General features: G+C 40.7%; 1 protein-coding gene and 1 non-coding gene across 2 annotated transcripts; both read left to right on the forward strand.

Moving 5' to 3' along the window:
* The first annotated feature begins 2,000 nt into the window (after positions 1 to 2,000).
* LOC123772320 (magnetosome-associated protein MamJ) lies at positions 2,001 to 12,285 on the forward strand. Its single transcript, XM_045765410.2, has 3 exons — positions 2,001 to 2,060; positions 8,815 to 9,017; positions 11,388 to 12,285. The coding sequence occupies exons 1-3, from the start codon at positions 2,052 to 2,054 to the stop codon at positions 11,950 to 11,952; spliced, it is 777 nt and encodes a 258-aa protein (XP_045621366.1). The 5' UTR covers positions 2,001 to 2,051; the 3' UTR covers positions 11,953 to 12,285.
* LOC138355943 (5S ribosomal RNA) lies at positions 3,424 to 3,542 on the forward strand. The gene has a single exon (XR_011224074.1). It is a non-coding gene; the product is annotated as a 5S ribosomal RNA (ribosomal RNA).
* Positions 12,286 to 12,816: the final 531 nt, after the last annotated feature.

Below are 12,816 nucleotides of genomic sequence, written 5' to 3' on the forward strand. Positions count from 1 at the left end.
AGATATCGTCTCTTCAGAGTGTCGAGCCGAGTTGTCGTCTCTTCAGTGTGTCGAGCAGAGATGTCTCTTCACTGCATCGAGCAGAGATGTCATCTCTTCAGTGTGACAAGTAGGGATGTCGTCTCTTAAAAGACGATATTTTGTTTTTCGCACGTCTCTTCATTTTCAGATGTGTTGTTTGGGTGTAAATTTGTCTTCCCCGTTATTATGACATACTACCTGCCGTATATTCATGTTTCTATATTTAAAACTAATAGATTCCTACAATTAGGTAAATGTTCATCATAAATGTACAATTATTTGGATAGCTTTTGTATTGCCTGTTCTTTACTACACAGAGGAACAGGTGTAAGTAAACACTTACAGGGACAGAAGAGTTAGAGGGGACATGATCACCACATACAAGACTCTCAGAGGAATTGATAGGGTAGATAAAGAAAGAATTTTTAACACAAGGGGCACACGCACTTAGGGACACAGGTGGAAATTGAGTGCCCAAATGATCCATAGAGACGTTAGAAAGAATTTTTTCAGTGTCAGAGTAGTAGACAAATGGAATGCATTAGGAAGAGATGTGGTGGAGGCTGACTCCATACACAGCTTCAAGTGTAGATTTGATAGAGCCCAGTAGACTAAGGAACCTGTATACCTGTTGATTGACGGGACCAAAGAGCCTGAGCTCAACCCCCGCAAGCACAATTAGGTAAGTACTTGTTATAGCTGTTCCGTAATTGTTGTTCTCCGGGATGTTTTTCTGCATCTACACAATACCATACACTAATTCTTGCGAATATTAAGAAAAATTCTGTTGGCTACAAACCATGCGTGAAGCTTGTTTAATTCTGCATTTAACGTGTTATTAAAGATGTCATAGTCTTCATCTGTGATATATAACTGTGTCGCCAGAAAAATATTCGTGTTGTTTTACCAGTGATAAGATTTTGCAAATATAATATTTATTTAGCAGGATAGAAATCGGCACTAGAATCGACTGTTAGGAGCTTCAGCGTTACAGATTATCGTGTTTGAAATCTCGTTACTGAGAGATACCAAAAATTTTGTGTCCTTTATGGAGCAGTCAAAATTATCTAAGAATCTGGTTTTAGTACCAGTTTTATCTTAGGAAGTAATATTCAATGGCAGAACCAATTAGATGTTCCGCTCAATTCCAGAAAGATATCTGTGTGACTTCTGTGTGTTCTAAACTATTTTCAGCACTCTTGCACAACTTAATCTGTATTAACTATCGCAGTTTGGCCGATAAAAGTATGTAAATAGGTTAAATATATGCAAATCACCAGGATCCTTGAACTTTCCACCAGACTCCCAATAGAGCCTTAGCGCCAACTACCTCTTGCACGTACGGTAATATTTAACACGTCACATGAAGAAGGCAAGGTGCCAAGTGAGGAAAACTAGCAAATGTTACGTTAAAACTGTCTTCCAAGGAGAATTATATTGTGGTAAGTACAAAAATAGTTATTAATACGAGATGTAAAATTTATAGATGATACAAAATGAGACAGAGATATAGAGAACATTGCAAACTTCATGCTAACGCCCCTCTCAGTGATAATGATTATTTCCATTATTGTTGTTTTCTCATGTTTTCTATTGCTAACAGTAATACTGATGATGGCTCATGAAGGCCCTGGGGCCAGAGAGTGTGTATATGATGAGAACCCTAAGAATAGTCGAGGTCGCCCACTACTCCCCCCCCTTACTCCCAATCCCCCAGCCCTTCGTCGACGCCAAACCGAAGCCAACCAGTCTACGCTCTCTGTCCTCTAACCTCTTTTTTTATAAAACCTATAGATATCACTCTCAACGCTCGTCCCTCCTGCATTCTCCTCCCGAAGAGAGTGTTTGTCACGTTCGTTCTGTCTAGTCCGTACCTCCCTCTCTTCTCCCCCCCCCTCCCCTCTCCTCCCCAGCACACACACCGTCCCTGCTCACGAAGCGCTGTACGGCAGTTAGTGGAAATGTTCGCTGTGGTATATAAACACTTGGCCAGCAGGGCCTGGCATTACACTCCCTCCCGCTGAAAGACCATGAGTTGTGTGAGTACAGTTCTTCCTCTGACGGCTGTTGCTTGTGAGTTGCAACTTAAACCTTGTTCATGCCTACCTGAGAACACCTAGCTTGAGACGTTCATGTGGACAAACGTTAATTGGGACGCTGGAGGGGACAAACGGGCACTGTTGTTTTGGCAAGGGAAGGGGGAGTATTTTGGTTACGATGGTTCTTATCCATTCTATTTGTGGCGTGAAAGATGGTGTGTACTCACCTAGATGTGCTTGACGAATCAAGCGCCAAATTCTAATCCGTAGCGTCCGAGCAATTAGAAGTTTTATACATTGATTGTGTGTATAGTGAGAGTGTACTTACGTAGTTGTGCTTGTAGTGGTTGAGCCTCGGCTCTTTGATCCCGCCTCTAAACTGTCAATCAACCGGTGTACAGATTCCCGAACCTATGAGCTCTATCAATAGCTATCACTATCAGTTTCTATCAGTATCATTTTCTACATTTGAAACTGTGTATGGAGTCTGCCTTCACCACATCTCCTTCATATTCTTTCCATTTGTTAACCACACACACACACACACACACACACACACACACACACACACACACACACACACACACACACACACACACACACACACACACACACACACACACACACACACACACACACACACACCACACACACCACACACACACACACACACACACACACACACACACACACACACACACACACACACACACACACACACACACACACACACACACACACACACACACACACACACACACACACACACACACACACACACAGTTTCAAATGTAGATATGACAGAGCCCAGTAGGCTCAGGAATCTGTACATCAGTTGATTGACGGTTGAGAGGCGGGACCAAAGAGCCAGAGCTCAACCCCCGCAAACACAACTAGGTGAGTACACACACACACAAACACACACACACACACACACACACACACACATACACACACACACGCACACACACACACATACACACACACGCACACACACACACACACACACACACACACACACACACACACACACACACACACACACACACACACACACACACACACACACACACACACACACACACACACACACACACACACACACACACACTCACACACACACATACACACACACCAACCGTGGTAGACGGTTGGAACAAGTTAGGTGAGAAGGTGGTGGAGGCCAAGACCGTCATTCTGCATTCTGGGGATGTGTTTATGTGTTTGTGTGCGTATGTAAGATAAATATATGCAGTAGACATAGTAGATAAAAAATAAATTGGTTAGAAAGGTGGGGTCCAAGAGCTAATAGCTCGATTTTGCAGATACAAATAAGAACTACACACTCACACACACACACATGGCCAACGGCCATACCACGTTGAGAACACCGCTTCTCGTCCGATCAGCGAAGTTAAGCAACGTTGGGTTTGGTTAGTACTTGGATGGGTGACCGCTTGGGAACACCAAATGCTGTTGGCAATAATGTTTTTACAGGGGCCTCGTAGCCTGGTGGATAGCGCGCAGGATTCGTAATTCTGTGGCGCGGGTTCGATTCCCGCACGAGGCAGAAACAAATGGGCAAAGTTTCTTTCACCCTGAATGCCCCTGTTACCTAGCAGTAAATAGGTACCTGGGAGTTAGTCAGCTGTCACGGGCTGCTTCCTGGTGTGTATGTGTGTGTGTGGTGTGGGGAAAAAAAAAAAGTAGTTAGCAAACAGTTGATTGACAGTTGAGAGGCGGGGCGAAAGAGCAAAGCTCAACCCCCGTAAAAACACAACGAGTATTCACAACTAGTAAACACACAATGGGGGGCCGGATAGCTGAGTGAACAGCGCTCTAGACTCGCAATTCTAGTGCCGAGTTTTATCCCCGGTGATGGCAGAAATAAAATGGGCAGAGTTTCTTTCACCCTGATGATCTGTTACCTAGCAGTAAATAGGTACCTGGAAGTTAGATAGCTGTTACGGCCTCTCTTCCAGAGGTTGTGTGTGTGTTTGAAGAAAATTAGTAGTTAATAACGGTTGATTGACAGTTGAGAGGCAGGCCGAATGAGCAGAGCTCAACCCCCGCAAGCACAACTAGGTGAATACAACTAGGTGAATACACACACACTTTAGTACATGGAAAGTTGAGCTTCCCCCGCAAGCACAACTAGGTGAGTACACACACGCACTACCCACACACATTCTTCCACAGGATGCAGCCCCTAGCAGCTACCAGGTACCTATTTACTGAGATGTGAACAGGGAGCATCACTTGAATGAAACTACTTATTTGTTTCTGTGTCAGTCGAAAACCGAATCCAGACCCATACGATTAAGATCCCCAAACGCTGTCCACTCGGTCGCGAGGCCCTGTGTGTGTGAGCACACACGCGCGAGTGTGTGTGTGTACTTACCTTGTTTTACTTACACTTACTTACGTTTTACCTTCGGCTGTTTGAGCTCGCACTTCAGTTACCAGTCAGCTGGTGTAAAAGCTCCTAATTTTATTGGTCTGAATCATATCTTTATCTTCAATTGTGTATGGAGTCTGCCTCCACCATCTCTTCTTAATGCATTCCATTTGTTCACTACTTTGAAACTGAACAAATTATTTGTAGTGTCTCTAGAGCTCATTTCGGTGCTAAGTTTTTATCCTATGTTCTTTAGAGGATTTAAGTGGTATGTGAAATATGATTACATGGTAATCATATATCCGCTAATTCTGCTGTCTTCCAGTGACCTGAGGTTTAATTCCTGTAGCCTTTCCCTGTAACTCATACCTCTTAGGTCTGGTACTAGCCTAGCAATATCTTTCACATGTGGGATTCAGGAGGTAGGTTTTGTATGATATTATCTGCCAGATGTTCTTTCACTTCCTGATTCATAAAGGATTTTATCTCCCACTTGGTATTTTTATGTCTGGCCTCTTGCTCCCTACATCTAATTTCATTACTTTTGCACTTACTTGAATTAAGCTCAAGTAGCCATTTGTTGGATATTCACTCACATTGTCCCAGGTCATCTTGTTATCGTCCACTGTCTTAATCAGACTTATAATTTTTGCCTCATCAGCAAACATTGAGAAGAATGAGTCTAACTTCCTTGGAAGACTATTTACATATTTTAGAAACACGATAAGTCCGACTAATTAACCATATGGGACATTTACTTGTGATATCCCGCCACTCTGAAACCACCCATTTCAGGAATTCGCTATTTTATGTTGCTTAAATTCACCCGTATCAATTGTAGTACATTTCCTGCTACTCCTGCCTCCTTTTCCAACTTGCGCATCGTCTCTTATGGGGTATTGTGTCAAGGCTTTCTGACGATCCAAAATTGTACTGTCTACCCGTCTTTCTGTCTTGTCTTATTTTTGTCACCTAGCCATAGATGTGCTCCTTAACATGTGAGGCAAGATTTACCATCCCTGAACCTGTGATAGTGGTATGTTACGAAATGTGTTTCTCGAGATGTGCTATTAACCTTGTACACGAAATCTTTTCCATCTCCTTGCCTGATAAGCAGGTTAGGGACACTAGCCTTAGCTTAGTGTTATCACTCTTCTTGTATACTGGGACTACGTTAGCTGTCTTCTAAGTTTTTGGTAGGTTTCCTGTGTCGAGTGAGCTATTATATACCATAGTAAATGGCAAGCATAGTGCTACTACCACTTTTAGAATCCATGGTGAAATTGTTTTGTCTAACAGCCTTTGTCACGTGAAGTTCCAGTAGATGCTTTCTTACCTTATCTCTGGTAATAAAAATTTCTCCAGTGTTGTTTGGTTTAACACCATCTCTCAGTTCAGGCACTTCTCCTTCCTGTAGTTGGAAGACCTAGAATCTCTTGAGTTCTTCGCACACTATGTGATTCTCTGCGAGCCTATCTTTTCCTTTTCTCAGTTTTATCACCAGTTCCTTCACTGTTGTTTTCCCTCATGATGTGGTTGTGTAAGTACTTCATTCATAATGATGTACTGCCACAAATCTTAGCGAAGTGTTCAAAATCTCCTTACTGTAAGTTATACCTGCACATGACTGTAAAGTTGCCGCTCAGTTGGGTGGGTGTGTAGCATGATTAGTAATATTGTGATTCACCATAGATGTAAATTGCCTTGTATATAGACTGTTGTGAGCCTCTTGTTGAATCACTTGTGATATAAAAAGATTATTGATTTGCTTATGTATTTGTGTACTAGGATGTATATGTGCATGTGTAAGTAATATTATCAATTGTGTAACTAACTTCACAAGATACTCACTTGCTTAGCTGGGTTCTGTTTCTGAACCCATTATGTGCCTCTGTAACCCTTTCCACCACCGCCCACGGGATGGGTAAAGGGTGCATAATAAAGAAATGAATAATAAAAATATGGCTGTGAAGCAGTTTAGGTTTGGTAATGGTTTAATTTGCCATGTTTTTTTATAATGTCTTTTTGCTTCTCTTTAAACACTTTATACTATACTATACTATACTATACATATACAAAACGCTAAATTGTAATGCCAATCCTGATCTCAAAAGCTTCATAGAAGGTTGTAACAGAACCCATGAGCACCACACCAGAAATAAATACAGTTTTGATATTCCTAGAGTACGACTTAATCAAACCAGAAATGCTCTACAAATCAAGGGGCCCAGGATGTGGAATGACCTTCCCAACCATGTTAAAGACAGTACCTCTCTCAACCAGTTTAAGTTAAAAACGAAGCTATACCTAATAAATTCCCTGTAACCTACCTTACCCCTCTATTGTCAACCCATGTATGTTTTTTGTTTTTGTTTTTTGTTTTACAATTCAACGCTGTTTTAATGTAATTTTCTGTAATAATTTGCAATTGTATTTGTGCTGTTTTTTCAACAATGTTCCCCCCTCTTTTACCTCTATTTTTATTTGTACTCAACGCATTTTTTTATTTTTACCCATTAGTTTTAAGCTTTAGTCAGTAGTGTTTTTTGGGCACCCATTCCTGACATTCTCTGATTGTCCTCTGTTTTCTGGTGTTTAATTAGTAATGCATTTTTTCCATGCCTTTGTACTTCCTTGCTTTACTTCCTTGTATCTCTGATGAACCTTAAATCACTCCAATCGCATATGTTTGATTTTTTCCAATTTTATAACTATTTTTAAATTAATAATGAGCATTATGTGTTAAAACGTGTTTTCCTTCTTTACAATTCACTTTTTTCTTTTGGACCATGACAAACCTGTCTTCTGCCCCTGGACACTTCTGCATGATGTAATCCATCATGGATTGTACAGTTCTTTCTCTAAGTTTCTTTTCTCGTCACTTCGTAATTTTATCTTAAATACACCAGTCTTTTGGCTTCTGGTCCCTTCCTTGAGCAGGTATATACTTCCAGATACTGAACCGTCAAAACACTGTGATCGCCCATTCCCATGGGAGCTTCCAGATTAATTTCCCTTATGTTTGACTCGTTCCGTGTGAATTCAAGACTAGCGGGCTCACCATAACCTCTCATTCTTGTGTCCCCTGACAAGTTGGCTTAAAATATTTATCATTATAGTTTAGTTCTCCACATGTATGTGCACTCATGGGGTTCTTCGTTCTCCCAGTCTATCTTTCCATGGTTGAAGACTCTTGATTACGATTCGGGATCCACTGTCTATAGGCGAAAGAGGCTGCTTTTTTATTAAGTAGTAATTGCAGTAATATTTGTGTTATACTCCTGTCTATATAACTACCGCTACAATCTTTGGTCCTCCCATTAACATGGTGCCCGTAATGAAGACTCCGAACCCCATTCATTGTCCCAGAATAAGTCTCCTTGAAGCTCCATTCCTTTCTTACCAGCTGGAGGCTCTTCTGCCTTCCCTTCCTCCCCTCTCTTTCCTTACTAATAAAATTGTCCTTGGGAAACACTGCATCCGTTGTGTGTGCGTGTATTTACTATTTGTATTTACTATTTTTATCTGCCGAATCGAGCAATTAGATCTTGGACCCCGCCTTTCTAACCAATTTATTTTTCCTCAATTACGTTTAATATATATATATTTCTCTAACACACACACAAACACATCCCCAGGAAGCAGCCCGTTGCAGCTCTCTGACTCCCAGGTATCTATTTACTGCTAGGTGAACAGGGGTACCAGGGTGAAAGAAACACTGCCCATTTCTTTCCGCCTCCGCCGGGGATCGAACTCGGGCCCTTAGGACTACGACCCCAGAGCCCAGTCCACTCAGGCGCGAGGCCCCTAACCTAACAGACACACGCGGGACCGCGCGCGTGTGTATGTAGGGAGGAGGAGGAGGGGGGGGGGAGGGAATTTTTGGGTTTGTTCGGATCTCGCATCCTAACTATTTTTTTTTCCTCCTGACGCCTTCCTCGCGTTTACAACCTGCACTGACTATTAACATTTCCTTCTATGCCTTTAACCTTGTAGGTTTCCAGTATGCACTTTTGTCAGTATGCACATCGGACTTCTTTTGTTCATTACAAGAAGACTTAAGTTCGAGGCCTGGGTGTGTTGGATTAAGTCCACCAGTAGCAGAACTTAAGCAATTCAGTATGTGAGCTAATAGAAGCCTGTTGTACAGGAAAAGAACTATTTTGCGATGGTCCTAATGATAATTCGCGAGATAATTAATACTGGATCATTTCTACATCTCTAGATATCAGGATATAGTGTTTTGCATTCCAGTCTCAGCAGAGAACCGACACAGTCCAGGACAAAGAGAATGATGTGGTCGAAGCATGCTGAAAATGTTACGTGTTTAGTTACCGGCTGTCGTATCTCTTACAGGTGGTCATCCTCGCCTGTCTGGCTGCCGCCGCCGTCGCCGCCCCTCAGGGGAATGAACGCCAAGTCGAGCTAATCAAGTACGAGCACAACTACTCCAGCCGTGGTAACTTCAATTACGCCATCGAGGCCGACAACGGCATCAGTGTGTCTGTCTCCGGCTCTCCGGGCACCGCCGGCCAGGTCAACAAGCGGGGCTTCTATACGTAAGATCACAGGGGAACAGAATTCATTTATCTCTTTTCATTTTTAAGAGCATTAGAATTTAGGAAATTGCTGAAGACCTATTGGACAATGCAAAGCACTTCGTATATGTATCTCCACTGAAACTCACTCATATATATATATATATATATATATATATATATATATATATATATATATATATATATATATATATATATATATATATATATATAAATATATATTATATATATATATATATATATATATATATATATTTTTATGAGTGCTATTATATATATATATATATATATATATATATATATATATATATATATATATATATATATGCAGAATAACTACATATGAAAAATAGAAAATGCTTAACGCGTTTTCGGCTAATTCGCCTTCATCAGAGCAAAGTAGAATGATGTGGTTATCAAAGTTGATTCTACTTTGCTCTGATGAAGGCGAATTAGCCGAAAACGCGTTAAGCATTTTCTATTTTTCATATGTGGTTATTCTGCATACTTGGATTAGTGTTTTCGTGATCATTGTTGCATATATATATATATATATATATATATATATATATATATATATATATATATATATATATATATATATATATATACATATATATATATATATATATATATATATATATATATATATATATATATATATATATATATATATATATATATATTTTTTTTTTTTTTTTTTTTTTTTTGAGATATATACAAGAGTTGTTACATTCTTGTACAGCCACTAGTACGCGTAGCGTTTCGGGCAAGTCCTTAATCCTATGGTCCCTGGAATATGATCCCCTGCCGCGAAGAATCGTTTTTTCATCCAAGTACACATTTTACTGTTGCGTTAAACAGAGGCTACAGTTAAGGAATTGCGCCCAGTAAATCCTCCCCGGCCAGGATACGAACCCATGACATAGCGCTCGCGGAACGCCAGGCGAGTGTCTTACCACTACACCACGGAGACTGGTATATATATATATATATATATATATATATATATATATATATATATATATATATATATATATATATATATATATATATATATATATATATATATATATATATATATATATATATATATATATATATATATATATTATATATATTTAATAGTGTAGGCTATTTCTACCCCCTCTGGCATCCCCTCGTCCTCCTAACCATTCCTCACTCCCCCGTCCTCTCGTCTTTCCAACCATTTTCGACTCCCCACCATTCCCCCCTCCCCCATCTCTTTGTCCTCCCTACCATCCCCCACTCCAGTGTCCCGTCGTCCTCCTAACCACTTCCCACTCCACCTTTCCCTCGTCCTTCCCACCATTTCTCACTCCCCTGTCCCCTCGTCTTCCCTCCCATGAAAATAAATGAAAATCTATGAAAATTCCATTTATTAATGAAATCGGAAACATTGATATGGAACCGTAACATATTTAGTAAAGCGTGTGTTGCTCTTACGTGCAACAGATGGCGCTGTTTCTTAAAAAAAGGATGTCTTTACCTGTCACAGGTGTGGCATCTATACTTATACTTACAAAATGAATAGTATTTTAAACAACAGCTCAATTCCAACTGCAATGTCACACAAAATAATTAAATCAAAATGAAAATAAATCGAAATCTATGGAAATTCAATTTATCAATGAAATTGGAAACATTGAAATGGAATAGTAACATATTTAGTATAACGTGTGTTGCTCTTACATGCAACAGATGGTGCTGTTAAAAAAAAACTGTTTTTACCTGTCACAGATGTGACATCTATATAATAGTTATAAAAACATGTGCATATTCGAATGGAACGTAGTGTCAAAATTTCAAAGCTATTGGTGAAGAACTTATAGAGATTACAGCATGTGTTGCAGTTACATCCAACAGATGGCGCTGTTTTCCAAAACGAACATGTTCTTACCTGTCACAGGTGTGGCATGTATATAGTTGGTGTATCAAACCTCAAACACGTGTGTGTCCGAATAAAACTTTGTGTCAAAATTTCAAAGCAATCGGTAAGCAGGTTTCAGAGATTTTCCTCACATGAAAAACACTGTTTAAAAACATGTTTTTACCTGTCACAGACGTGACACCTATACAGTAGGTACAAAAAAACACGCGTGTATTTGAATGGAACGTTGTGTAAAAATTTCAAAGTAATCGGTGAAGAACTTTCAGAGATTAGCGATTTTGAACAAAATGAACTCCTTTTTATTTATATAGATTTGCGTCTATTCAACAGCATGAACATGTTTGAACTTTATTGTCACTTTTAAATCAGTTTTAAACTTATTAAATTTATAAATCAATGTTTGTTTATAATTTTTTACCATGTTAATGGACATTATCCATGCTTTCCTGCTTTCTCAGGTACATCCTCGAAGACGGGACTCCGTATCAGGTTCACTTCATCGCCGACGAAAATGGCTTCCGGCTAGAGTCCGACCTCACCAACAGGCTGAAATCTCGGTCACTTATTGAGACCCCAGCCGGGGCCCGACGCTCTCCAACACCTTTACTTCCTTCCATAACCAACACGCTCACAGCCGACTCCCAAGACGTTCCGAAACCCGTGCTGGAAGACAATGAACCAGAACCCGTGCTGGAGGTCGATGTACCAGAACCCGTGCTGAAAGTCGATGTACCAGAACCCGTGCTGGAAGTCGATGTACCAGAACCCGTACTGGAAGACAATGTACCAAACCCCGTGGTAAAGGTCGATGTACCAGAACCCGTGCTGGAAGTCGATGTACCAGAACCCGTACTGGAAGACAATGTACCAAAACCCGTGGTAAAGGCCGATGTACCAGAACCCGTGCTGGAAGTCGATGTACCAGAACCCGTGCTGGAAGTCGATGTACCAGAACTCGTGCTGGAAGTCGATGTACCAGAACCCGTGCTGGAAGACGAGGGCATTTTACCCAGTCTGCTGTAACCCAGTTCGAACTCATAAACAATAGCCAAATGCGCATTAATCCAGCAACCATTCCCTTGTTTGGGTAGACGGGGCTAAGATCGTCGTCGCCTCTCAACAGCAACAACAACAACAACCCAATGTTTATGAATGAAAGCACTTTACACCTGATACACAGCTGATTACATTTGAACTTCCTTGAACAGAGCTTCGTTAACTTCCTTCATTCGAACCTTGCCTCTTTAAATGTTTCACGTATGTACTGTATTTGCAAATACTTATTAACAGCATAAAAAAATGTAACCCAGACATAACTACGCACAAAATTCTAATATATAATAATATTTACTTATACCTGATTGTTTTTATAACTACACTGTACGTTAAAATGGGAACGGTCGCAGCTTGGATGAGCTAGGTCTGCGGATGGTTTGCTTACATGCATGGCATTCATTATGAGATGCTTCGCCATCTCCCTCCGTGCATGTCTCAGTATTTACTGAGTCTGTATAATCGTGTCTGGGAGTCGTCGTCAGTCCCTGAGGACTGACTCGATGCCATTGTCCTACCAGTTCGGAAACCAAGGTCTCTTGGGACATCCCTTAAGGACTTCTGCCCTATTGCCCCCACGAGTTGTGTCAACAACTCGTGGGGCAACACGAGTTGAGTCAACAACACGGCAACAACCTCTGTTGTTGCCGTCCTTTTTGACTTGTAAAAGGCTTATGACATCACTTGGCGGTATCATATTCTTTCCAAACTTCATTCTTTTGGCCATCGTGGTAATCCCCCTCTTTTTCTCCAAAGCTTCCTCTCTCGTCGTTCCTTTCGAATGAGGCTCAGTGCCACTCTCTCTGCCTTTTTTCGGCAATACGAGGGTGTGCC

Source organism: Procambarus clarkii, chromosome 69, assembly GCF_040958095.1.
Source record: "Procambarus clarkii isolate CNS0578487 chromosome 69, FALCON_Pclarkii_2.0, whole genome shotgun sequence".
Taxonomy (NCBI): domain Eukaryota; kingdom Metazoa; phylum Arthropoda; class Malacostraca; order Decapoda; family Cambaridae; genus Procambarus; species Procambarus clarkii.